Genomic DNA, 27,218 nt, shown 5'->3' with positions numbered 1-27,218 from the left:
CGAGGCTTTCTATAAGGTCGATTCTAGTCGCGATCGCGATCGCGCGCGACAAAATACCGCGGAAGTTTTCGCGTCAACTATCAGGCTCCCTCGGCCTTCCGCCGCGGGCATTTAGAAATATTTTAATGCCGCTTTGTATACCATCGCCCACCTTTCTTCTCCTAGAGAACCGAGGCCCTTTATGTAACCGCAACTCCTCGTTTCGCCCTTTGTCTTTTCTCTTTTTTTTTTTTCTTTTTTTTTTCGCTCCTCTCCTTATACCTCTTTCGACCGACGTCTCCTGACTACTGGTTATTTTAATTGGATCTTCGTCGAAACTTTTTCATCCCCACCCGTCCCCAATATCTCTACCCCCTCGGAGATTCCATTCTTTCTATCCTTTTCACGAATTCCCTGAACGCATTTCGCTCGGTTTTTGTGCGCCGCGTATCGTCCCGAAGAATTCCACGGAAGAAACCAGTATAATGCGCACGTTTTTATTTGAGCTTCTTCGTGCATAATTCAACGCATCTCTCAAAGAATAATCTTATACCGCGCATCTTTCTAATTAAATAGACCACTGCCTTTTTATCGCAGCCTCCGAGTTTCGAGAAATAATATTTTAGTTTCGGGCAAGACCTGTTTACTTTATAAATAATGTTATAGAGAAAGAAATCCTTTCGTAGGGATTTAGCGTTTTATTAATGAGGGAAGTATAAAATAGCTCGTCCACCACGGCAAATTTGTCGCATCAACATTGTGAAAGTACGTGATAAAGGTCTTACCATAGACCGCTAGGTTGACTGCAAGAGTTTGTGGGCAGGTTTATGTCTTGGAGAACGACCGCGATAAGTTACAAGTTTCCACCGACACGGTATTCACGGCGAGACGAGGCGCGAAACAGATGCGAAAATCACGCTGCACTTAACGTGCGTCCTACAGTGTCTCTGATTATGCTTTAATACCTCTAACACAGTCGTGCAGTTTAAAAAAAAAAAAAAGAAACTTGACCTCTTTTACGTATTATAGGAAATTTATTTACGCTACTTCGAATCGTTCAAGTCGTCGCGCGAGTACTAGTAATACAATTTAATTCGCGCGCGCGCAAATTGATTTGCCGAAATTGAGTTTGAAACGATACTTTCAGAAAAACAAAAAAAAAAAAAAAGGAAGAGACAAATGTTTTTGGTTATTTAGCGCGGATTGTTTAGCAAATCTTTGACGCTGACGAGCTCTTCGTAGCGCCTTCAGTGGTTGGCGCTGAGTCAGCGCAAATATGTGATGCATTTTTGTGACCATTATCCCCGGCTTCGACTGCGCGGGTCTTTAGTCCGCGCTCAGAATAGCTCCGAGACGAGGGATATTCCTCTCTAAATCCTCTCTCTCTCTTTTTTTTTTTTTTTTCTCGCACGGATTGGTGCACGTATACGCGAGCCGTAATAAGCGCCGGTGCATCTACCATCGACATCGGATGAAGACAGAACTCCACTACCGAACCGAACTCACCGAATGGCATTATCACTATCCTCGCCACGGGAGGGCTCCGGCCCCGGAGCCCGGGCTTACTTTAACACTGTCGGATCTTAATTTAATCCCTCTCTGCTTCCTACCCCTTGCCCTCCCTCTCTGTTTCTTCGTCTTTCTCTCACTTCCTGAGAGATCGACTGCGGTTCGGTACATCGACGCACCGCTAGAAGCGTGTAGTCGTCACGAAATATATTGTGCTAAACAGATACTAAATTGTTTCGCCTGGAGAGCTTCGTCGAAGACGGTCGAGCACGCTGCGCGAGATGGACACTCGTAATTGAATGAATCTGACGGGACACGAGAGCACTCGTTACACGTACGTAATTACACGTCGATACCGCACCGGCGCGAATTTATTATCGTTGTATTGCACGCGCCGATTATTATTCGCGACGTCTGGCCGATATATTAAACAAACAGCCGCAACGAGGGAGAGCGACCGCGGGAGTGAGGAAAAAGCCCACCGCGTTAAAGTATCCGGCGGACCGGAACGAAAGGATACACGTGAACGTCACGCATGGCGATCGCGAACGACGTGTAATCATTATCATAAATATATATTAAATCCGATCCGACGAACGTTTCTCCGGCTGAGGTCGCGACGTGATCGTTCAATTTCCACGCCACCGCGCCGGAAGACAAACGATCGCCGGTTCTCGTTACGCGCTACGTGGATCGCCCTGTTACGCCGATAGAATCCGACATGTGTCCCGGGTACCCGCGAGGAGATCCCTGGTGCCCGGGAAGTGACACGCACGCCTACCGGTGCTTACAACGTACGAGCCCTTTCACAGCTATTTGTAAACGTCAACAGGCCTCTCGGGTGACGCGCGGAGGCGCTCCTTTTCACAAGCCAGGCGTTTCGTACGAATACCCTCGCGTACGCGTGATGTATAATACGCTCTCGCGCCAAAGTGCCCGTACGTTTTCATGAAAAGTTAAGATTCATGAAAATCGGAGAACGAACCGGAGAGAAACCTCGTTATTATCTTCGATCCGCCGTAACTCGTGATTATTTTCAATTCGAAATATGAACCGTCGAGAGATTCGGTACATTCGTTATGTCGGGAGACCCATAAAGACCCCCCGATTCCATTCCTATCTCACGTTAAGAGGCGCACGGGATAACGGGGGGGCAGTTCTCGCTTCAGGGCTATATCTCTCCGTGATCAATGAGGACCCTTCCGCACCTGCACATTATGCCTCTCGCGCACGATCACTTGGAAATCGTAATTTAGATTGATACCTGACGTTTCGTTAAGTATATCGCGCGTTCAAGTGCCGGGGATGCATTTTTATCGATAGAATTTCGAGGCGCGATAGGTGATGATGGATAGCCGTCAGTTGCGTCGAGAGATTATTATCTTCCCAGCCGTCAGTGCCGATCTTGGGGTATAATATACGCGATAAGCGCGTTACGATGGATTCAAGATGCACAATGGTACATTGTGATGCGGTCAGAATAACACTTCTTAATTGTCTCTCTTCCCGCAACGACAGCGACGATTATTCGAGACAAGAAAGATTAAGGCCTTCACGTTTTGTCGTGCAAATAATAAATGAAAGGAACGCGTTGTGGCCTCGTTACTTAGGAATACACGCATCACGCCATGCTCGGCCCGTGCTCGAATACTTAACTTTGAAAGCCGATTACTTTTTTAATCGGCAGAGGAGCCCTCTGCCCTTTCTCCCTCCCCCCAAAACAAAAGAAAAGAAAAAATTATTTTCTGCAAGTAAACGCGATACCCGCGCGACGACACGACGCGTACTGACATGTCCGTGTATCGTTCACCGTTTCTGTCTCGCATCATTAATTTCCGATAATCTGCAACACGTTCGACGGGAGAACAGATCCTCGCGTCAGACGGAGCCGCGTCAAAACACGGGCGTTTTATTAAAGGTTTCTCAATCGAACGTTTCTTTTTTATCTCCGGCGTACCGCAATTGATTATTTCGTCAAAAAGCATCGTTAAACGCTCATCGGGAATTTATCAGCTTGTGTTCCACCTCTGTAATTATGTTAAGCTTAATTCCGCCGTTTTTTTTCACTTCGTCGTACGATTTTATTCCCCCGAGAACGCCTGGGAAGAGGAGCCCCTCCGTCGGCTGCGCCTGGCGGAACGATCTCGTTTTCGTCGCGCGAACGACGACAGTCCCGATCGGCCTTAATCTCCGTCGCATCGCCGCTTCATTCATCCACTTAGCGCGCTCATTACGCGCCGCGGCCGGTAGCCAAGCGGCTCGTAAAACACAACGAGGCACTCTCCGCGGCCGTTTCGTACGGACATAACATTAAATTCGGTCAGCCCGCAATCACGCGTTACGCGTCGCGTTACATAAACGTTCCGTTTCGTTCGACGTCCGTAATTAGCTCTGAATGACGGTCGTTCTTGCGCATATTAAATCATTAGCGTGTTTATGTAACCGGGCATTAAGTCGCGGAGGAAATACCAATCACCTCTGGTTAATCGCCATCAATCTCAAAAGCCCGATTGAATCGCCAGGGGGATTGTGATTCGAATCTACAACGCGCGCTGATACTTTCCATTCGAATGTTATCTTCTCAGCCGCGCCGATGGCAAGGGAAACCGAAAACGGAATGTTCGCACGAAGTATTGCTCCCTTATTTATAATAAAGACGTGTCGTACGTAAATTGCAGCTCGCCCTCTCCTGCCTTCTCCCTCCCCCCACGTACGCGCGTTTCGACACCGACCTTATCGCGGCCGTGATAAAATGACGAAAGGCAGCGCTTATTTCGAAGGCTCGGGCAATTTGCAGTCGACATACCGCGCTGATCGCAGATTGCACCGATCCGCTAATGACAATGTTGTAAAATGTCGCGTTATCGTTATTATCCGTGCGCACGTTGAAGTCCGACTCGTCGAAGGCGAACAAGAAATCGGCTCACACACGAATATGTTCGACGCGAAATTTTGCCCTCGACAATCAATTTTATTATTACAAAAAATGTCGAAGCTATGCTTGTTAGTAACAAGACCTTTTTCGTACATTTTTTTATTTTTTTTATTTTTATATAAATTAAAAAGAAAACATTTTTAGGTAACAATTGGTAAAAAAAATTTTTTTAATATGTATTATTGATTATTAATTATTTCATTAGGCCAGTCTCGTGAAATTTTTCGTATCTTTGTCTCTTGTGAGAAACGCGCCGTGCGTAAATCAGCATCGTCGTGAGGCTAGTGGACTTTATCGCGAAGTCAGCGCGGACATTCGATTTTGACGCGGTATGACGGGCTTTCAGCACGTGTCCGAGTCACGCGTATCGCGACCTCGCGAGAATCTCCCTTCCGATCCCTTTGCACGTTACTACGGCGAATAGCGATCGTAATCGACGTTGCAATTTGCGTACGCGTTCTAGCCTGGGGCAACTATCGATTAACATTTTCACTCGCCGCGCAGTATAATCGCGGAACGTTGACAGCTCTCTTACACCGTTGTCTCTTTGAGATTACCGACAGATAAAATAGAAATACGTCGTTAATTTAATCGATTATTTGTTAAGGCTTTCTTTCGCCTCGTCTCGCGATTTCCCGACCATCGATCTCAGCGTAATCTTGTGCTTGAATGCAATATTAAATTTGTACATTCGTCATCGAATGGTAATGAACTTAATTATGCTAAGTATAATTATTTCTCACCTCGTCTTTCGTGGCTCCTGGATCTGCCCAAGAATGAGAAGGGCTATCGCGATTGTCGCGATATCACCGCGACGCATCTCTTTACATCACAATCACCTTGTTGATATTGAATGTAAAAAATAAAACAAAAAAAAAAAGAAAAAAATAAAAAAGAAACGGATGTGCACTCGGCAAAGTTTTACGCTTCCGCGGCAAGCGGATGAGTGACGCTCACCGGAAGTCGATCGTCCGGAACTGGGACCGACCCCGTTCCGTTGTTAGGCCGGATCATGTGAGATTCGCCGCGCGTGCAGTCTCCGTTACCGCTCGACGGGCACAATCTCTCGTACTCGCGGGGACTGTGTTTTTACAACATGAAACTTTGTCTCTGGTGTTTACCCAGCGCGCCGGCCTCGAGCGACGTCGTGAGAAGTTTCTTGCCGCGATTTCGATCACTGTAATCACTCCACGTTCTCGTTAGCACCTCGTGGTAACACAAAGCCGCGCGCGCACGTGCACCGGTCAGGTGCGAAAGAGCCGAACTGCCGTGCCAACATTTGGATTTTCTAAAGTGTTTGCGCGCGTTTTAAAACTCTGCGGCCCCGTGTGCGCCGAGTATTTACGGTCCCCAAATACTCTTTTGCCGGAGGAGGCGTTCTCTCGTCGCCGGTGACTAAGCGGCCGCGCGGCTCGTTTCTCGAACACGGATCTTCAAATCGGTATCGGCACGTATCGCGTGCCGCGGGTGGTACTTCTGGGCCGGTGATAATTGAGACCGGGGCTCGCGGAGGGTTCTCGATCCGTAAATTCGATCAGCGGGTGGTCACGGCCGCGATCACGAAGGCAACGTGGATCGCGCGCGCGCGCCTCCGCGTACCTTTTCGGAGCGATTTGCCGCGGTATCAGTGGAATGCGGCCTCAAATAAGATTACTCGGTTCACGTTAATGAGGCGCGATCCGGCCGGCTCGGTCTTAGAAAGTCGGCTAGCTCGATGCCGGTGGACGCGTTTATCTGGAAGCACGGGCGGATCGGCGATCCTAACGAGCGCGCGACGGTCGCGCGCGGGCAAATAGATACCAATTAAAAAGATAACTAAGTACCGTCATTATCGGCGCGGCGTACTTTATTCGTTCCCGATCGTCAGATTGCAGATACGCGGCTCACGCGACGCGCTAACGTCGAGGAGCGACGATCTCTTGCCGTCTCATGCGAGAATGTCGACCGATTGTCATCGCCGCGGAGATCGCCGTCGCCGGCTCGTTAACGATTTCGATGCCGAGGGAACTTATCGGCCGACTCATCATCGTCACTCCCGCAAGCGCAAGACGCGCTTTAACGATCTTCTCCTCCGTCGGCGAAGATCGCGCTGGCGAGATCGCGTAAACTGCAAAAACCGGTGATCGATCGTTCGGCAGTCACGAGAGAGACGTGTTCGCTTCGCATCGCCTCGCGGTCACTCTTCTTCTTCCATCGTCGGTCGCGCCAGCTTCGCCTCGCCGCTGGCTCCGTTCGAACGAAGAATTCCAGCGCTCAAAGAGCACCCTCCCGACGCGAGAAGCCCCGGCTACCGGTTCTTATTGTCTCGTTGTCTTATTGTTCCGCCGTGTCAGTCCTTTTGAATCCGCGCCTCGTCGACTTGGAGCACCTCGTCACGAACAAAGCCGCGCGAAGAATATCCCTTGTGAAGCTCCGTTGCGCCACTTCCTGTCCGGTGTTCCCTTTCTGTCGGATCAGCAACCCTCGACCCGAGAGCGCGCCGCCCAATCGTCATCGGCGATCGCCGCTCGATGCTCGTTACCGTTTGAATCGATTCGACGTCGTTCCCAATTAGCTTGCAATTAACAGAACTATTTAGCGGTCCAAACTTCAGCAACTGATCGTTCGGTGCAGGTCTACATTTGCAAAAGTTGTCATCTCTCTTTACACGTTATTGTCCCGAGATCGTTCGCTCGTTGCATTGTCCATCCACAAAAAAGATATTATCATCTTTTATCGGAGATCGATAGGCGCTACTCCCGAGCGATAAAAATCGGCCGAGAAGTATGCTCGAGAGAAAGAGAGAAAAAGAAAAGGAGATACGGTTAGAACGACGCTGGTCGAGCGATTTTTAATGCACAAACGTGATTATTCGGTCAATTATCGCGGGATGTAATTGTCGATCCGTCTGTGTCGTGTCGCGTGCACAACACCGGCACGCGTGCGGGAACTGGAACAGAGGGTAACTGTGCAAGGTGTGCGATACAACCTGGTGCTCAAGGTAACCGCCACCACCACCACTACTGGGCACCGGCACCACTACCGTCACCGGAACCTCCACCACCACCACCGTTACCACCATCGGCGCTATAACCAACGGCACTGCGATCGCCGGCTACGGGTTTTCTGCCATAGGGAGCCCAGCCGGAGGGTTACTCGACGAGCGGCACGCGGAGAGTTCGACGTCGCGCGCGCATTGGGAATTTGAACGAGCGGGCAGAAAGTAAAGCGCGTGTTCGGTCCGAGAGGAGGGCCCGCGATGGACTGGCCTCGGCCACAACCCGAGTCCTCCTACCTTTAGGATCTGGTCCCGCAGCTACGATGTTACCTCTACGATCCTACCTCCTCGCGCATCTCGAGCCTCTTTCTCGCTCCCCGGTTATCCGCTCGCCTCTCCCTCGCCTCTCGCTCTCGCCCCCGTTTCTCTCTTTCTCGCTCTTTCCCTCCGATTCTTCCCCCCTTCCCCCCTCGCGGGCTCTCCCTATCGCTCTCTCGCTCTTTTCTTTCGTTCCTACTCTCTTCCTGCTCTCTACTTTGCCTCTTCGTTTCATTTCCACCCGGTTCCCCGTTACCTTTCCACCGCATTGCTGCCGTGCGCGTTATATTCTCCCGGTCGCTCCTCTCGCTACTTGTCGGCCTCTCGTTTTGCTTCAGTTTGAATGTTACTCGTCCACCCGCCGTCCGCCACTGAACTCTCTATCTTTATTTCTTTCTTTCTCTCTCTTTCTCTCTCGTGCGTCTATATCCGCAAATCCGCCATCGCGGATTTGTGCCATTGCGTGCTCTCGATCGCACACCAGATATCGCATCGATGATGCGCGAGAATCACAAACGCTTGTTAATGACTCGACGCACGTTATCCGCTTTAATGGGTCTTAAGCCTTTCAAACTCGCGCAATAAAAATATATTGATTTTAATCGATTTGCAATTAGATATTTATATCATTTTATATTAGTGATCGTACATTGCGATAAGTTTGTTATCAGTTGCCGCAACAGTTACTGGCTGCTAACAGTAATAGATATACATATGTATAAATGGTGCGATTTATACGTAAATTTAATGGGAATTTAACAATAATTTCTTATGCACTAATTTTATAATATTATATCGCATAAAATTATATCGATTTTATCTTCTTCAAAATAATATGGATAAAACGATACTCGTACGCTTGCTAATTAAAAATCCTTTGTTTAATGTGAAGGATTAGCTCGAAGGCCCGATTAAGTTGTTCGTTTAATTGAATCCAATCGGCACGAGCAGGATAATCGACTACTCGTACACCTACGTCTGGCAGAAGGTCAGATCCTTTTGCGTTGCAACTCTTTTTTCTTTTTTATTCTTTTTTCAAGCCGCTATGTGTTGCGCATTTATTAACTCAAGCCCCGCAAATAACATCTCAAAAGCTTTACGACCTCGAGACTTTAAGCTGATAAAAAACGAATTAAACACTTAATTTAAAATAAAGTAGAAATAAAGTAATTAACGTTAATAAAGTACAAGATATAGTAGAGTTATAAATATAATAAAGAATTTTTTTATTTTTTAATCAAATACATAAAATGTATTGCATATATACATACGTATAGTTGACATTTGAGACGGAACATTATTATTTAAAGAAACTTAAAAGAATAAAAAGCCGAGCCAGGCAGGTATGTTACCCCCTTATAACGTTATGTAACTTCAGAAACGTGGCGAATGATATACGTCTGCGTGCAGAAGTTTGATCCTATCGTAGGCAGGCTTTGTGGGAATGGATCGGCCGGATCCGATCGGCCAATCGATTTCAGCCAGGCTAAATATGTGTGAGAGGTATGCCTCGTTCGATTATATGCCAACGTCCTTAAAAAGTGCTCGGGGTACTACCTAAACGATCGCCGCGATGAGATCTGATATTGCTCGTACCAAGAGAGAGAATTTTAAGGATGTCAGTCCCCAAGCTACCTCGTGGCGTTCCACGGAACGAATCGATCATTAAACGTCGCGCTCGAGAATCCGCGATGAGAGTATGCGACCGGTACTCGGCTGAGGAAAACGCCGAAAATAAAATAATCTTGTAATAAACAAGTCGAGACATACGGCGGCTCCATGCATTCGGACGAATTTTTCTTTCTCCTTTTCTTTTTCTTTTTTTTCTTTTTTTTTTTTTTTTTTTCACGCTCGAGAATCAGGGAAGTTATTGGTGCCGTCTGGGGGTATGGGGGTTCGTGACATCGGAAATTAGTACGTCGAACTCCCGCAATTGGCAATTTTCTACCCCCCTTATAGTCCCGCGGCATGCAAAACGCGGCAGATACATGCACGGTAAGTAAAGTGCATGCACGCGGGCGATGAAAATTTTATTCAGAGGACGGATCTCGTTGAGGCACCCTCCCTCCCCCTCCTCACGCGGGACTCGCAGCTCCCTTCGCCGTTCGAGGAAACAAGCGTGCCGTATAACAGCCAGGCCGAGCCCCCTGAGCGAATTCCATTAATTATATACTATTACGTCGTAATTGTATGCCATATGTTTTCGATTTTAAGAGGGTCTCGTCGAGTCGGGTCGCCGTCTCACGTGCATGCCTCACACGATCCGATGCTGTCAAGACGGAGAGAAAAAGAAATAAGGTGGTCGCCGCGAGACCCCCGGCAACGCTACGAAATACGCGAGGCCCGTTTTCGAAAATAAGGACGCGAGCTCGGCGTGGATCCGGCGCGAAGCCGTCTTTGATTGAGGCACACTTAATTTAAGTATACACCTTCCTCGCCTTACTGTCGGTCGTATAGATCTCGGCTCTTTATTTCTTTCCTAGAGGAACCCTTCCTGGTCTCTAGGATCTTAAAATTATACGTTTCCGTCTTGTTAAAATTAGAGCGTAGTGCAACGCGACGCTGATGTTAGAACGGACGGCGCGATTCGTGACAATAACGTTCCGTCATTTTATTCGTGCAAGCCAGACAAACGACAGGAAACATGTTTGGCTGAGCAGAGTGACGCATTCGATAGACAACCGGCACAAAAGCCGGGTAGGATTAAATTTCTTTTTATTTATTTATTTTTTTTTATTTTTTTATATGAATACGTGTAAAATTATTCTACAAAATTGTCCGCTGATAATAATTATAACATTACGGGGCGACGAGAGAATGTACCGGAAGTCATGTTGCGTAACGATTGCCACGAAATATAAATTCGTATAAAACACGAGCGAAAGACAAAGCAAGCCACTGGAGAATTCATCGTGAATATTCTCTCTTTTTTTTTTTTTTTTTTTTTTTAATTAATTTATTTTTACGTTCGTCTTGCTCGGCTACCGCCGGCGACCCTCTCGCGTTTTCCTCGTCGAAGATTCTGTGCGGGGTGACGGGCGGGAAACCGTAAAAATGTTTACAGCCCGCCGTGAATTTCGAGCGCGCAGTTTTCACGCTGTAGCACTTTAACGGAGCATCATTAGCTTTACGATGTAGCCGGTAATTTATATCACCGTTTAATTAACGACGCTATACAGACAATGCGACGTAATAACGCTGTCACCGATGTCGTGACAATATGTTGCCGCGAATCTTACGATCTCCCGTGGATTTAGATTTGCACGTGAATTATCGCACTTAGGTCAGTTTCCGTTAAATCGACACGGCAAAGGTACACGAAAGAAGATTTTCAAACTATCGTATATGTATATACATGCGTCTGTCATCTTTTCTGTGACACACACCGGGACTTACAAAACGACAACCTGTTCTCATTATCATGATAAAATTCAAGCTTACACCTGCGGCGGAGTTCAAGGATTTCCTTGGCCCCGCCCTTAGATAAATTATCTGGGAGCCTCTAATTCGAGCCGCATAATGCTAGGAACCCCACGGTCGCGTTAGGTCGTTTATGACTCCATTATTAGCCGGACGATCGATGGTCGAAGCGTAGAGGTACAAATACTCGGAAATTACTAAGACGAATGGCTCGCGCTTCCCTTCGCCTCGTTTGGTTTATCGAAAATTCACAGTACTAAATCCGGATAAAGTCAGGCATGGTAATAGAACACCGTCAATATTTTTATATTTTGTTCGCAAATTAAGCGACTGAGAGAGAGAGAGAGAGAGAGAGAGAGAGAGAAAAAAACGCAACGTCATTAGTGCCTTCGTTCGAGAATCTTTTAGAAAATCTCTGCTGGCTTGTACCCTCTTGAGATACCGTGGCCCGTCCCGAACAGAGTAAACACGTTTCCTTCGCGGTGTCGTTGCTAGGGCCCCGAAAGAGCCTACCCCAATCTTTTATATCTCGGTGGATACAATGCCGCCGGGAGGCCTAAACTGGCTAGCGTGTAGAAGACATTGTACCCGACAAACATCTGCTCGAAATACAAACCGCTAATAGAAGTGCACAAAGAGATATCACTAAAGAAAAATAGCGCTACAAAAAGCGTAGGGGAAGCGACGAAATCCGAACGAAAAATGGGGCGAGCAAACCATGTCGACGATGTAGCGGGAAAAAAAAAAAAAAAGAAGAAAAAGAAAAAAGTCTAGCGAATAATAGAGCTAATGGAGAAGTTTACTTCAAAAAGGGTTTACGACTAATGGCGACATTTCCGTGACAAAAGACACGACCTTATACTTTTCTTTTTTTTTTATAAAAGACATTTTACAGACAGACGTTTACTAAACCGTATCTCGAATTTCAATCTCGGAAGCGTTTATATACTGCGAGAATTTCACGATTAGAAATCTCCCGCCTCCCGCCGCGCTCTCATAAATCAACCGGTGGCGGAATCCGCGAGAAAGCGTGGATTTTTTTTTTGTTTTTTTTTTTCCCCCCGAGCGTTTCTTGTACGGAAAAGGCGCGCGATCGTCGTCGCGGTTAGGCGCGTCCGGTTTTAAGCCGCGAGCGTCGCATTTGGAAGCGGCGGCGAGCCGCACCGATCCCGAAGAAGGTACCGGACGAGGAGGCGAAGGTATATCCGCGTGGAAAGGGTGGAAAAGAACCTCACCTCGCTCTTAGTCATTGGTCACCGACGTGGACGCGAGTCCTTTCTAGTGTGGGTCGGCTGAGTATTTAATAGGAAGCAACGAGCAACAGGTACGAGAGCGAGCTCGCCTTGGGTTACGCCCATTCCGACTCCGCGCTTCTCGTCGCACGGCCGCTATTTTCTCTTTATTGCCGCGGCTTTCCTCCCTTCTACAATCTTTCTCGCCGACCGGAAAGCGTCGTCGTGATCTCCCGCACTCGAGAACGTCTACTCGCGTCGCGAGATCGATATTAGAGAGCCCTGGAGTAACATATACAACGTTTACGCGGGCATTTCAGACGATCGGCCAGTTGCATTTCGTAATAATGAGCAATCGTCGAGCGTATCCTTAATAAGATGCAGAAATGACTAGTCTGCAAAAGTGATATGTTTATCAGGGATAAATAGAGAAATCCACGGCATGAGCTTTCAATTAATTACTTTGAGACGCGGGATACTTTTTTTTTTTCTTTTTATCTCCGGTGATTCCGCGCATCTCGTGATGCGCACGTTCGAACGATCGACCGTGGACCGACTTGGCTGCTGCGAATTCGCGGTAGATGCTCTCGCGGGGCTAAACTAATTTTCCACGAGCAACGATCACCAGGTTGATTGTTTTTGTTACCAACGTCTTGGATACCTCGGAGAAATAGGGAACGAGAGAGAGAAAGAGAGAGAGAGAGAGAGAGAGAGAGAGAGAAAGAGAAAGAGTATAAGGAAAGAAGGGAGGTAGAGCGGGAAGAGAAATTTTAAGGAGCGAACGAAACGGATTCTCGTGATGGGCTCTCGGGATCTTTTTAAAGTGCCGCGGTCTTCCGATAATTAGAGGGCAGCCATTGTTACACCGGGGCTTCTCGAGTGGAGGGAGAGAGAAACGGGACGAGAGAGGAACGCGAGAGGGAAGAGAACCGGCGGGAGAGACCGGGAGGTGGACGGCGAAACGAGGCTTCTCTCGGAGGAAAAAAAGGCCCCGGCCTACCCCGCCACGGAAATACATGATTTTAAGAGCCGCCGCGCGATGGAAACGGTAAACGACGTGAGTGAAATCGAAAGAGGAGTAACACGAGCGCGAAGACGCGAAAAGATCGTGAGAACAGGAGAAAATGACGGTGTCGAAAGCAAGCGAGCGGGCTCGTAGGTCGGCACGAGGAAACGCCAGGCGAACGTTGAGATAACTAATTTCACGCCTTTTTAGAGAAATTTAAGTCCTCGTGCGCGATAACGCGGCTTCTTTTTTAATTTACTCTTTTTTTTTCGAACATAACGTGCGACCCTGAAAATGTTATTAATATAATAAAACATATAAGCAGCGTAATAATCAAAACTCTTCTATTTCTTAAAAAAATAAAAAAATAAATATAAAAAAAGTCGTTTATTTCTATAGAGTATGAATTGATAAACACGATAAATATCATTAATAAAACGTAAGATCACAAAATATGATCTCAGAAGTATGATTTAAGCCGGTCTTACCTCAGGAGTAAGCACCGAATCTCCCTCATTATGCCGTATCGTAATTAAGCAGCTGCATACCCCGTGCAATTGCAATCGACGAGGATTATTTCAGGCCGCTTCCTCACAAAGCAGCCCGACGGTGCCCGGGCCCGCAACGACACCGCCCGATGAATCACATCGGCAGGCAATTAGCGCGTCCGCCGTTTTCATAAATCATCTCTGTCGCTCCTTAACGGCGCGGTACAAATTGGGCCACTTGGGCTCGTCCGATAATAACGACGCTTTCTCCTCGAAGAGTATCACCTGTGCGTCGCGTATCCCAACAGTCATACGTCACACGCGCATTGGGCGGCTCGAAAGTTTTCCGAGGACGGGGAGCGTATCATGTCCCGCTCAGCGTGTAACACCTTCGACGTGTCACGCTGCAATTTCCGTCCGCGTCGCTGCGAAGGAATAACGGGCGAGACGCATTTTCTCGGAGTCATTCTCGGATGACTTGCGCTCGCATTTAATTTCACGTCAAGTCGCACGCCGTCCTCAACATGTCCCGAACACTTTTACCTAGCGAACGGCGATAACACTGTACCGAGAACACGTTACGCGCAAAGCGCACTGTCACGTTCGGCTATTATTTTCTATCTACACCGCGACAACGTAGACGAGGGGGCGCGTCAACGTAGATAGCCAGATCGAGCGATCGCGATCCCCGGCTAATTTCGCAAACCTCTCGATCTCTTCCCGGGACGGCGACGTTAGTGAACGCGGCGTTGACGATCGGCGTGGACACGAGGTATTCTTCGGCGAGGTCGGAATTGAGAGCGACGAGGACGACGCGTTTCGCGGACCGGGCAACCACGGCGTCTCGGCTGCGTGATAATTGGACCAAGTCCCAGGCCACTGTTTCGCTGATAACAGGTTCTCCGGTTTCGGTGCACCGGTACGACCGTATCGCGCGCATGCGTCCCCTGCCCCCCTCGCTCCTCGCCGCCCCGGCGTCTCATCTCCTCTTTGAAGAGGTCGTAAAGATAATACCCACATGCTAGAGCCTGGCAGCATCAGCACGGAAAATTTATCCAGATTCCATTTCAATGGAGATCGTTCGGTGCGATTAATTAACTCCGACGGACGGACGGACGGACCGGGATCACGGGCGGCCATCATGAGGGCTGCCGGCATCCGCTCTGCAGACGGCAGGGCCCCATTGTCATTGTTTACGAGCGACGTCCGTCTCTCGAGAAATGGACGCGCGGCTCCATTTACACGGGGTAATTAGAGCGGACTTTTCATCGAACAATACGCGCGCACGGATTGAAACAGGATTAATTTACGCGAGTAAACCGAAACGTGCACAATTGAAAAGCGGCGATCGTTATCGTCATTAATTAATAAAATATTCCAGTCACTTCGTGCATTGTTTTCTATTTATATTTGTATTTATTCGAACAAAGATTAAAAATGATTATATTATTAATTATACATATATTAATAATAATAATTATTAATTATTATATGTCCTCTGCCTGTGAGACACGATGTCGTCGTGATGGATTTAAGATCTCTTTCCTGAAAGGAAACCAGCGTGCTGACAATGGCATTTTTTCGAAGATTAGCCCCGGTTATACTTAAGACACGGTCGATGCCTCGCGCTCTTTTACTTAACTGCGAGTCGGGTCAATTTAAGCAGTGGTTTCCCCCATTCCAAATATCCTTTGCCTTTACGATCCATAAAGGGACGAAACTCGCTTTTAGTGGCTGTTACACGAATCTCTGGCTCGGCGTAACATTTACGGCTCACGCACCGCGTGTGCGGCAGTCGTTAAAATATATCGCGCGGTCTGCGTGCTCTCGGTACGCCCGGTCCTCTTTACGTTTATAATTAACCACACGCGGTTGTCATTTTCTTCCGCAATTCTTCTTCCCCAGTCCTCTCGCAAAATGTGGCGCGGCCGGCGCCGTTTGTTTTAAACAAATTTTTAACGTAAAAATACCACTCTTTTCGAAGCTCGTCTTTGGATCACTCTCATTTTAACGCTGTGGCTGTAGGAAGGATTCTCGATCCTCGGCGGTGCGTTGTGCACGACCCTTTACGTCGATCCGACTCTTTCGTACAAATGCGCGGCGCATACGACGTATGTAAAGTATACGAGGGCACATGGGAAATATATCGCCGTGTCGGGGTTCTTTGAGAGAATCACGCGTGGGCGCGCGCGAGGGCCTCGGTATCGCGGAGAGAATCCGCGACTTATTAGGCGCCGACGCGGTTCAATTTGCAGCCTCGTTGATACGAGAATCTAGTTCGTTTGCCGGTTCGATTTTCTATCCCTATAGGGTACCTACTGCAACGAACGATGGATCTATCTGTCTATCGTGTCGAAATGCAGCGGCTTTGTCTTAAAAAAATTTACATTAAAGCTTTCAGCGAGAGAAAGGTACGCTGAAAAAATGTTGCAACGGTCTGCTTTTACGCATTATTTTCTACGTTATTCTATGTAAGATCGCCGGGATCGAATATTATCCCCAATTTTTTCTCAATTTGTGACGAGAGTGATTTGCACAATTTCAAATACAAATATAAATTGGAAACAAACAGGTGACATTATCTAAAGTTGGGGTCTCGCCCGTCGGTTCCCTCCCTCGATACGACTATCTTTCGCCGAAATTTATTGCGTCAACGAGTTGATTATCAAGGAGCCGATCAGAATTTACGCACCTGAGCGATCTCACGCACGACCGAGCGCTTTTTACGCTTCCCTCGTCAGCGTCTATGAATATTAATAAGGCTGGCGGATCGTCGAAATCCTCAGCGCGCTGGAGGATATTTCTTTTACGGGGACGCAGTATTGCATCGAATTCAATTAATTACTCAGATCGATTCTTACAAGTAGGCGGGATTCGTCCACGGGTCTCACAGTAATGTTAGATGGGACGGGTTTTTACGCGCATGTGCGGCCAGTCAGGCCTCAGTTCAGTATACGTTACTAAACGTAGAAGACCCTTTTTAGGAAAAACTCGAGTTTTTGGAGTTTTAAGGAGTCCCCGTCTTATTTCAAGAGCGAATTAGAGTAAGAATGTCGTTGGCGTAATTAAAATAATATTTCATGCATATAACTTCATAACAAGTAATACGTAAAATAAAGATTGAAGAAAAAGTAAAAACGGGCAAAAAAAATATATGTATAAACAGAAATATAAATAGATTAATAAAATCTAAAGGGCTGCGATAAATAAACGATGCTCCCATACGCGAGGAATATATTTTTAGCATCTTTTACACTGATTTAGGTATTTCCGAGCGCCTGTGTTCTTTTTTGGATCACATGGGCCACTTCTATCGATGTATTGATCGCGATCGAAGTGGCTCACGTGGCAGGAATCTCATCTGGCTCCCTCAAGCTCGGTCTCTCGCGAGACTATCGAGGTGCACGGCAAAGCGCGTCTCTCCTGCGCGGAAATAATTACCCGCGGCGATTAACCGCGTCTGTAATTAACTGATAAATTGATGCGTTAACTGCTCGCCATTACGCACGTCCAAGATTGATCGCGCACGAGATGAGCCGATATTTAAATCAAAAGTAATTTACGGAACGCGGGATACGCGTACCGTATACCTATCTGCTCTCGCGTGAGAAACGCGCAAGCTTTGAGGCATTTTATCGCGGAGTCGGCTCTCGTTTACAAAGGTCCCTCGAAAACGTAACTCCGCGCGAGATAATTCCTGCGTTCTTTATTGCAACGGGAAATCGACAGAGAAAAGAGAGCGCGCATACTTATCACTCGCGGGATAAAAGTCGATTTCGTGTACATATGCCGCAACTATTCGTTATCTTATTCTTCATTGAAACCGCGCCGTAAATCAGCGATTGGTCACGCTCGATTAGATCGCACATTACGTCCCGAAACCTATTATTACATTTCGTAAATCCCTCCGAGGCGCATGCCGTCGCGTATCACGGCTAAATAGAACGCGCGCGGTACGCGCCCTTCGAGAGATAATTATCTGATATCACTTATTTATCGATACGTTATACCGGGGGGTGGGGGGGGAAGGGGGGAGGCTTCGATACCCGGTCGAGCCGCGCCGTTCCGGGGAATTCCATTAGAAAGGAAAACGTAACTGTCTCTCTCGCGTATTTCGAAACTTCCGGTATAATTAACGGACAAGTTGGTGCCGCGCAGGCGGATTTCTCACCCACCAGCGCGACTCCTCTCGCTCGCTCTCGCCTGAAAGCCCGCGCCTCGCGGATGACATTAATAAACACCTATTACGCGCAGGACGACGTTAGCCGTACCTCATCATAAAATTGTTCGCGACGAGAAACCGTCACGGACGTGAGAAATTAACGTCTCAAAACGGGGAAAACGGGACGGGGGAGGAGAATTAAGACACGCGCAATTAATTAATGGAGAAATTATTTATTAAAACCCCGGTGTACCTTGACAGCGTAATTGGAGGTTCTATAATCCTCGACCGGGAATCCTGGCGTCTTCGTTCGGCCAGCGACTTCGAGCGAGATGGACGCGCGGACGGTTTATTTATCGATTTGTAGTACCGCGCCGTCTAAAAAAAAAAAAAAAAAAAATGTTAATTATTCCCTAATGAAATCCCGACGAGAGCTCGTTACTTGAAAGAGACAAAGTCCATTTCGCGTAGCAATTGATTGATCAGCGATAGCGGCGGTATACTTACATTAGCAATTACTAATAGACCGTGAACTCTCACGGCAGCTTTTATTGTATCGTAAATCACTCGCCCGTGAATGTAGATAAAATATCTCTCTATGCTGTGCCACGTCGTATTTCGTCGAATGGCACATCAAATCGTTGTAATTGCACCGCGTTGGCGCAATTTTTTTTGTTAGCGAGTGGTGGAGCAGGGTACGTTACAGCTAATTGGAATAATAATTATTTATGCGTACCGAGATAAGCCGATCATTGTATTTTATCAGGGATATTATCGGTACTAACAAGTTATAGCTTGATAATTGTCTTGATTTGATTGATCGCCGTGAGCGATCCTCGCTGTCCTGGAAAACGGTAAATCTTCCTAATTGCGACGAAGAGGAGCGATACGAATCGACTTCCCATCCGCGTCCTCGTGCAGAGTCAATCCCATCTCTTGTAGCGCAGGATTATCCGGCACGCCCGTCTTTTCGCAATTCTTAATAATTTTCTGATTCTCAAGATTCTCCTCGCACAGATTTCTCAAAGCGAGAATGGTCCATTGCAGGATAACTACATAAAAATTATCGATAATGTCAAAGGGGTACAATAAAAATTAAAATAAAAGTAAAAAAAATATAAAAAAAAGTACACTTACGTGGATTCCTCGCGTCGATGTTACAACAATCCAGAAGCAGTGGAATTCCGTCTATTTCGCGAAACTGAAATTACACATAATTTATTATTTTTTAATATAAAACGTTAAAATAGAATTATTCGACATTGGTTCGTGAAAAGCACTTTAGACATCGATCGGTTGAGTGACGCTTTATGTAAATGATTCCGTGCCAACGACAAATTTATTACGACGAATGACCGGCAAAAAAAATTATCTGCGTCCTATCGTGACCGCAGCGACGTCGTGTCATCCTCGGTCCTAGGAGAGACTGAATTAATTTCCCGCCCGCAGGCACGTGTTTCCGCTCTGATTCATCATAACTAATTTATCTGTCAATATGCACGCGACGCGAGCTTCGTCATCTCGCAGATTCGTTAAATTTGCAACGTGAATATCAGATTTCGATCATCTCGCTGCATCCCTGGTCAGACGGAACGCTTAATTTCGCTTTGTCTGGCACGACAGGCCGCGTGCTATTGCATATCTTTTGTTCGCGTATTCCGTATCATCCGCTCGCGCGTGAGATGTAATCAGCGGGAGAGAAATATCGATATACCGGTGCACGCGTAACGCACAAGCCTACGCGCAACAAAAGCCGAATTTATACTTTGCAACTGCCCATGTTCTCTACTTGCTTGAAAATAAGTTATCGTCATTCACGAGGTATAATTTTAATCCTCTTTGAGTGCGCGAACATCGTTCTGTGTGGCCGGAGCTCGAACGGCGGCCAACGAGCGCTTACGGTCATTCTTTTTCCTCACGTGCGAAGCTTAAGATACCGCCGAGTGGTTTCGCGACGTGCAGTTAAAGTACTTGCGTTTTTGCCATTAAAAAAAAAGAACTTTATTTACGCGTATTTATTTCGTACTTTGTACGATCCTCTTTCCGTTCCTTTAAATGTAATTTAAATATATATTCGAACAATGATTACGTTCATTTACTTAGGGTAATTAGGGAATACTATAAATAGTATTAACGATTAATCTAATCTATGAACGTATCTTTGATAGAAATTAAAACGTAACAGTGAATCTAATAATTAGTAGAGAAGTTTTTAATTTTTAAATAATTTATTTGCTTTAAAATCTTATTCGGATAATAAAATAACTTTGAATGCTTTCTAGCTAGCGATACGGTTATATTGTTTAATATAATTGACAACAAGAATGAAATATTCACTGTGCTGTATCGAGTCGACTTTTGTCGCTAGCTGGAACGCACCCTTTATTTATTATTGTTGACTTGGAGCGCGGTAACCGCTTCCCGCTAGTCAAGGTGATCACGTGGTCACCTCGTACCATGCGGCAGTCAGTCGAGGTAATCACAGTCACCTCATACCATGCGGCAGTCGGCGAGTGCGTAGTTAGCACAGGTCATTGCGCGCAATAAGCCTAGATCAGTACGTCCCGAAATATCAGTAGCTGACGCGAAGATTGTTAAACATAATACTAATCAGGTAAACCTTTTTCTGTTTCAGATAATCACAGCCGTTTTGTCGGTCATTTTCTCGGTTAGGTTTCTCGGGAATGCCGTTCAGTGGTGTCGCGCGAAAGATTTTAATCGACTAGTGTTTTAATTAACTCTCGCGATAAATTCACCCGGTCGCGGTTGTCGCGAGTGTCCAAAGCGCGGAAGGATGACTCGACACGTCCCATCTGAGAGGAGGAGGAGGCCTCGGAAAGGCATCCTGCATCGGCGGAGCAACCCCATGGTAAGCATAATTCTTTTTTAATTAAAAATTAATAGTTTTTCGGTATTCATCGGGATTGTCTTGTGGCTTTAATAGCAATTGAAAAGTAATAGAGTTTAATAATTAGTAGAGAAGAAAGTTTTTTATTTCAAAATCGTTTAATCGCTTTAAAATCTTGTTCGGTTAATAAATAACTTTGTTCTTAATTGCCGACTTGAGAAACTAGTTAGAGGCGCGTACAAAATTTTTTATTTTGCAGTAGATATTAATTCGAACATGTCTATAATTAATTTTGTATTTGTATGTTACAGGATCATCGTAACTCCGCTGCTGCGCATCAATCGGTGAGTCAGTAACATATTTTTTTATTACACTAACGCTATGGGGAAATTCTATGTTCCTCGTAAAAAAAAATAAGTTTAATAATATCGCGGTATAAAATAAAATGATAAAATAAATCCCGCACCTCGTATAAATATAAAAACATAAATTAAATATGAATAAAAACAGATTCGCGTAGCTCGCGTCTAATAAATTTAGTTTCTTATTAGGCATTAGGTAGGATTAACTCTTGTTCTGCTTAAATAAAAATCCGAGGAAGGTTTTCTACATATATTCTCGCCGCCGATACAAATTAATACGATCTGAAATTGCCATTTTCGTTCGTCTCACAACCACGAGGCGCACTTTAACGGGATGCACGCGGTAACGAATCAAACGTTCAGGTTTAGTAGGGAGGGAACATTTCTTATCGACACCAGATAAATTATATAATTTATCTACTCTTTTTTTTTTTTTTTATATCTAAAATATATTATATATGAAACTTCTGTACGTACCAGATCTTGGCACATTTTGTTCTTATGTACCATATTTGCAATGAGCCGTATTAATCCTGCTTTAAAACCGTAGGCGGGGTGTTCCTCTGGGACACACTTTGCCGTTGTTGCTTTCGACTCCTTGAAATCGTTTGCACTCGACATATTTGCAGCTTTGCTTTGAACATTAGGTGCCACTTGACTTAAACTTGTTATTGGAGTAAAATAGTTGTCTGCTTCTTTTCCCATCATTTGTAAGGACATTAATAGATCTATAAATATAATGCAATCATATCATTTTTACGTCCACTGAGATTCTACTAAAAACCGAGGCTACTTACATTTGCAATTAATAAGTAAGCTTCTGGCATTCTCCGAGATCTCGCATTGCGTAGTAAAAAGTCCCAAAATATTCAGAATAAGGATAATTTCTTTAGGATCTACACTGTTCACATATGTATCCACAGTTTTCAAAATAAGATCGCTCTTTTTACAAAAAGTTAGCGCCAGAAACTCAGCCTGATCCTTTGTGAGCACTGCCTTGAGATCGGTCTGCCAAGATTCCCAGATTTCATTATAAATAATTTCAAGTAAATCTAGCTTTTCACTCATAGTTATATTGCTGTATACATCTTTAAATACATTCGGTTGATGTAACAAAAGAAACAGCGCATCCCTCGCAGATTTAAAACCTTCTTTGAGAGGCTTCAGTAACTGCAAGCATAGATTTTTTTCATTCATTGCGAAATAACTCTCACATAAATTTTTTAATGCGTTGTGTACATATATGCAACTTGCACTCGTGAGGAACTTGTGATCTGACTGGATGCAATTTCTAAAAATAATTAAAACCATCTATCAAGTAATCAAAAAATAGATTAAAGTACACATAAAGCATATAAAAATTGTCATATTATTAATATTATTAAATTTATTATTATTAAAGTATATTTACTTACAAAATAGATTGTTTCAAGTCATCTCGGTTTAAATATTTTAAAACATCTGCAGACATAAGATCTGAACATGCATACGTAAATAAATTGCTTAAAAACTGAATACTGAGCCTAAGAATATCCAATTCGTTGCTACTCAAGCTCTCTACAGCTTCACCATGAAACTTAATATAATCTATAGTCCAGTCTATCGCTCCGTCGTAAGGAAAATGAGAGTAGTGAGGATAATTACAATTTTTCTTGCGCATACACAAGTTGCTCTCCACCAAGTCGTTGTACAAATTTTCATTGTACTTGACAGAATTCACGTTCTCTGTCTCATGTCGTTCGTATTTGTAACTATCGAAACAAGAGTTACCCAAACACTTTAAGCACAGGATTCTAATCTTTTCAGGAGTAGCGTCACTTACGAGCACTCGACACATTTGTGCTAAGATTCTTGCATCAGGCATCGTCCTGAAACGAAATAATTTATTTCACTTAATTACCTACCAATTAGCACGTGGTAAATATTATTGCTCCTTACGTACCCCGATTCCTGTTTGACGAAGTCCTTTGGTTTAACATTTTCTAACAACTGGTCCCAATCTTTCTCATTTAGAATCGTTTGTAATATGTGCGAGTTAATTTCTGTCATTTTTGACAAAAGTTGCCGATGTTCGCTCGTTTGTTGTAAACAACTTTTCACAAGCACGTGTCGTCAATCGCCAAATTGACGGAGCACGTGATTAGCCATGTAGTATAATATATATCATCGACGTGTTCGTGACGTCGCCGGATGAAAATGCACCTTGAGGTGCCTTACGACGTTGGTCGCGGTTAGTTTTGCTACAGTTGCTGCTCCATCGCATTCAATTATCTCTCTGCACTCTCCGTGACTGGCGTTTGTGACAAGTCGGCATTTCGTACTTTTGTGCCTGCTTTTAATTAAAATACAGCATTTAAGGTAAACTCATAACTCAGCTTGAAAATTCGTAACGCTAAGTATCACGTAAACCATTACCCTTGACTATTGTTCGCGAAATATTCGTTTTGCCATGTCATTCTTGGTTAACCGACTTACTCATGCAGTTTGTTATTTTGTCAATCATTGAGCTTTTATCCGATTCTGTCGATATTTGAGTGCTCGGTTACGCTTTATAATTGCGTATAATATTAGGCGTTCTCGTTTTAAGACTGTAGTGAATCTATTTTCGTTTTTAGTAACGCCTAACCTCAAATTCGGTTTCTGCAAGAGGTTAAAGGTATTGTCATAACGCCGATTTCACGTCACTTTCTTGAAAATTAATAATGAATAAGTATATTTTATATTATATTTATTTAATTTTAAATGTAATAAATATTCTTCACGCGATACAAAATAGTTAAGTGTAATGGTTCACATATTTACATTATTCGTGACTAGCTTCTGAACTTTTATCCGTTTCTAGATGTTTCTGACACGTTCTGAATACGATCGTGGCGTAAACACCTTCTCTCCGGAAGGGAGATTATTTCAAGTTGAGTATGCTATAGAAGCCATAAAGCTTGGCTCCACTGCCATTGGAATTGCCACGACGGAGGGCGTTGTTCTGGCAGTGGAGAAGCGCATTACTTCTTCTTTAATGGAACCAACGACTGTAGAAAAAATCGTAGAAATCGATAGACATATAGGATGCGCCGCATCTGGTTTAATGGCCGATTCGCGAACGATGATCGATAGAGCTCGAGTTGAATGCCAAAACCATTGGTTTGTTTACAACGAAAGAATGACTGTGGAGTCGACTGCGCAAGCTGTATCTAATTTGGCTATACAGTTTGGAGACAGCGACGATGATGGCACTGCTATGTCCAGGCCATTTGGCGTAGCAATGCTATTTGCTGGAATCGATGAGAAAGGTCCACAGTTGTATCACATGGATCCGTCTGGTACTTTCGTTCAATTCGATGCAAAAGCTATAGGCTCTGGTAGCGAGGGAGCGCAACAGAATCTTCAAGAGGTGTATCACAAGGTAATTTCCATTAAACTCAAGCTTGTCGAAATGACAATTAGTTTTCCACAATTAGAAATTACAGTTAAACGAATTATTTAAATTCTCGTTGCAGTCCATGACGCTCAAGGAAGCGTTAAAATCTGCGCTGACAATATTGAAACAAGTAATGGAAGAAAAACTAAACGATACCAATATCGAAGTGATGACAATGACACCCGGACAATTGTTTCACATGTTTAGCAAGGCGGAATTACAAGAGGTGATTAAAGATATTGCTTAAAAGCTATATAAGTACATACGAGATATAACGAGCGAGTTCGCGGTACATTAGGTCACGGAGGAAAAAAAAGAAACAATTTTCTTAATAAAATAGCGTTTAATGCGCGAATGTAAATTATATCTCCACTTTACACATGAAGCGACTACTTTATGCCTATGTATATTTAATATTTTCATTTATTTTTCTTTAAAAAGAAAATATGAAGAAAAGAAACGTATGTAAAGTGGATTTATGCCCTTTTACATTTTTCCTTTAAGTACTTCCTATATTTTCCTTGATTATTATTATTCTAAAATTAAAAAAAAAAATTTTACTATAAAATTAAATTTAATGTAAGAATAAAATTTGATTGAAGCACATATACGTTTTTATGTAAACGTATATGCAAATTGTTTCTATTAAAAAAAAAATATCGGTTGAGAAAAACATTAGGTATTAAACACTTATGCGCAGGAAGTAATAATAGTACCTCACATGTACACGTGAAACAAAATATAAATTTTTTCCCCGTTTTTATTTAGCTGATAGACTTAAACGTAAAGTCGGACGAAAATCTGTCGAAACCAGCAGCTGGTAACTCCTTGCCAACTCTTTTATCCCAGCCCTCTACTTCCCTTAACGGGTAAACTGTAAATCAAGACGGCAGTCTAGATGCCTTACTCCAGATGCTCCTACGTTCCTTACCTTTTCATGTCTGTATGTATTCTTATATTTTATCTTTCTATATAATAGTTCAGTCAATTTGAATATCAAATAGATAAACATAAAATAATCGAATTAAAAAAGTTACGTATTATTAAAATATTTAAAAAATTAATGTTGATAACATATCTATATATTATATAATTGCATCGTGTTTAAATATTTTATTTATTTAATTTAAATTTTTTCGAACTAAAATTTCTAAATACTTATCTAACATCCGATGTGCGTTGCCGTCGCGTACCTTGAAAATTATCGTAAAAAGGAATTGACGAATAACCGCGAGTGGTCGGAGGTTTTTTGCCACGAGTGCGACAGTAATAGCGTAATACAATGGGCATTTCCAGATCGATTCGTTGTTAAATTCGTAGCGGTCGGAAATGGGTGTGCGACGGATGGCTCGTTTTCGATTAAAAGCTGCCCGCCGCGACTGAATGCGCGTATCCGAAATCAATAATTAATTTTGCCGGCTAGCCGAGAACGGGGCGAAATGGGTCCGGGAGCTTGGCGGAAATGGTCGGATGCCGCTCGGTTGGATGCTGCGATGCTCCGATAAAACGTCCCTTTTTATCCCGTTCTCTCGGCTGCCAGATTATTGGATATTATTCCATTTCAAGCGTTCAATCCCGCTACGATTCGCTCGCTTGGATTCCCACGGGGGTTTCCCTGTCGCCTATTGATTGTACGTAACTCTTAAAACGTCTATACGTGTGACACCGCTGAAATGTGGACGAATCTACATTTTTGTCCCGCCATGCCTGACGCACCCTGTATCCCGCGCGAATCGAATCCATTAACCGTATGGAAAGAAAGAAAGAAAAAAAAAATTTTTTTTAAAGCTCTCTCTCTCTCTCTCTCGCTTAGCGGTACCCGCGCGATATTTTTCGCGTTAAGGAACGCGCGTTGTGCGAGATGCGTATCTCTCGCGAGTGCGCTTAATTCAGGGAAAGTCTAATAATAATTGGATGGAAACTTTTATTACGATTCGAGAAAACGATTGCAGCAGAATTGATACACAAGATAATATTTCAGAAATAATATATATTTGATAGAAAAGTAACTTTCGAAGTAGATCTTATAAATAATCTCTCGCGATTATCAAGTTGTGCACAATGATACTTACAAAAAAAAAAAAGAAATAAGGAAAGAAACAGCAATTGATTTTTTATCGCGCGATACGGGTTAATAATCGATCTCGTGCCTCGCGAAAATAACTTCGACCGGAAAAAAAAATCAGGATTTAAAAAAAAAGATTCCAGAACAGTAGGAAACGGTACAGTCGTGGATTATTGAGGGTGGATCGCTCGGAAGCGATATGGGTTCGAGGAGGACTAAGGGACTAAGGTAAACGGGGTGAGAAAGAGAGACCGACTCGAGCGCGGCCGAGGACTGGTAATTAACTGTGATGAGAGAGAGGCGCCGGCGGGATAGTCCCGTTTGAGTCCCTGAGAATCCCCGGGGACCTGACCCGTCGTATCAGACGCCAAACACTCACTCCCACACATCGAAGCCGAAAGCCCGTCGTCCTCGGAGCGCGTTGCCGCGTTCAAGTTTCGCTACGATAATTGCCTTCGCTTCACAGTCGCGCCACCGACAGCCGCCGCAGCGACAACGG

At 44.6% G+C, this 27,218-nt stretch overlaps 3 protein-coding genes across 4 annotated transcripts in view; 2 read left to right on the top strand and 1 right to left on the bottom strand.

The window, feature by feature from the left end:
* The window catches only part of Poxn (Pox neuro), a 119,937-nt gene that overhangs the window by 32,712 nt on the left and 60,007 nt on the right, over positions 1-27,218 (top strand). The window contains exons 4-5 of the mRNA XM_070655274.1: positions 20,662-20,895; positions 21,186-21,218. The gene's annotated coding sequence lies outside the window, so the exon portion shown is untranslated. The remainder of the gene's footprint in view (positions 1-20,661; positions 20,896-21,185; positions 21,219-27,218) is intronic.
* LOC139101826 (ataxin-10) lies at positions 18,244-23,376 on the bottom strand. 2 transcript variants are annotated; one of them, XM_070655269.1, is made up of 8 exons: positions 23,179-23,376; positions 22,652-23,104; positions 22,034-22,527; positions 21,714-21,964; positions 19,164-19,227; positions 18,812-19,078; positions 18,534-18,732; positions 18,244-18,404 (listed from the first exon to the last, which is right to left on the bottom strand). In XM_070655269.1, the coding sequence occupies exons 1-6, from the start codon at positions 23,283-23,285 to the stop codon at positions 18,891-18,893; spliced, it is 1,557 nt and encodes a 518-aa protein (XP_070511370.1). In that variant the 5' UTR covers positions 23,286-23,376; the 3' UTR covers positions 18,244-18,404; positions 18,534-18,732; positions 18,812-18,890. The 2 variants fall into 2 exon arrangements, with proteins under 2 accessions (XP_070511370.1, XP_070511369.1); XM_070655268.1 differs by having other exon boundaries at positions 18,534-19,078.
* Prosalpha5 (proteasome alpha5 subunit) lies at positions 23,394-25,118 on the top strand. The gene is made up of 3 exons (XM_070655281.1): positions 23,394-23,594; positions 24,079-24,639; positions 24,734-25,118. The coding sequence occupies exons 2-3, from the start codon at positions 24,079-24,081 to the stop codon at positions 24,899-24,901; spliced, it is 729 nt and encodes a 242-aa protein (XP_070511382.1). The 5' UTR covers positions 23,394-23,594; the 3' UTR covers positions 24,902-25,118.

The sequence above is a fragment of the Cardiocondyla obscurior genome, linkage group LG04, assembly GCF_019399895.1.
Source record: "Cardiocondyla obscurior isolate alpha-2009 linkage group LG04, Cobs3.1, whole genome shotgun sequence".
In the NCBI taxonomy this organism is placed as follows: domain Eukaryota; kingdom Metazoa; phylum Arthropoda; class Insecta; order Hymenoptera; family Formicidae; genus Cardiocondyla; species Cardiocondyla obscurior.
Note: the sequence above shows the minus strand (reverse complement) of the source record. Positions and strands in the feature narration are given on the sequence as shown.

Coding starts and splice junctions, on each gene's coding strand:
- LOC139101826 (XM_070655268.1), bottom strand. CDS start 23,285: ATGACAGAAATTAACTCGCACATATTACAAACGATTCTAAATGAGAAA. Junction 22,528..22,651: donor GACTTGAAACAATCTATTTT/GTAAGTAAATAT, acceptor AATTATTTTTAG/AAATTGCATCCAGTCAGATC. Junction 21,965..22,033: donor CTTACTTATTAATTGCAAAT/GTAAGTAGCCTC, acceptor TTATATTTATAG/ATCTATTAATGTCCTTACAA.
- Prosalpha5 (XM_070655281.1), top strand. CDS start 24,079: ATGTTTCTGACACGTTCTGAATACGATCGTGGCGTAAACACCTTCTCT. Junction 24,640..24,733: donor TTCAAGAGGTGTATCACAAG/GTAATTTCCATT, acceptor TTCTCGTTGCAG/TCCATGACGCTCAAGGAAGC.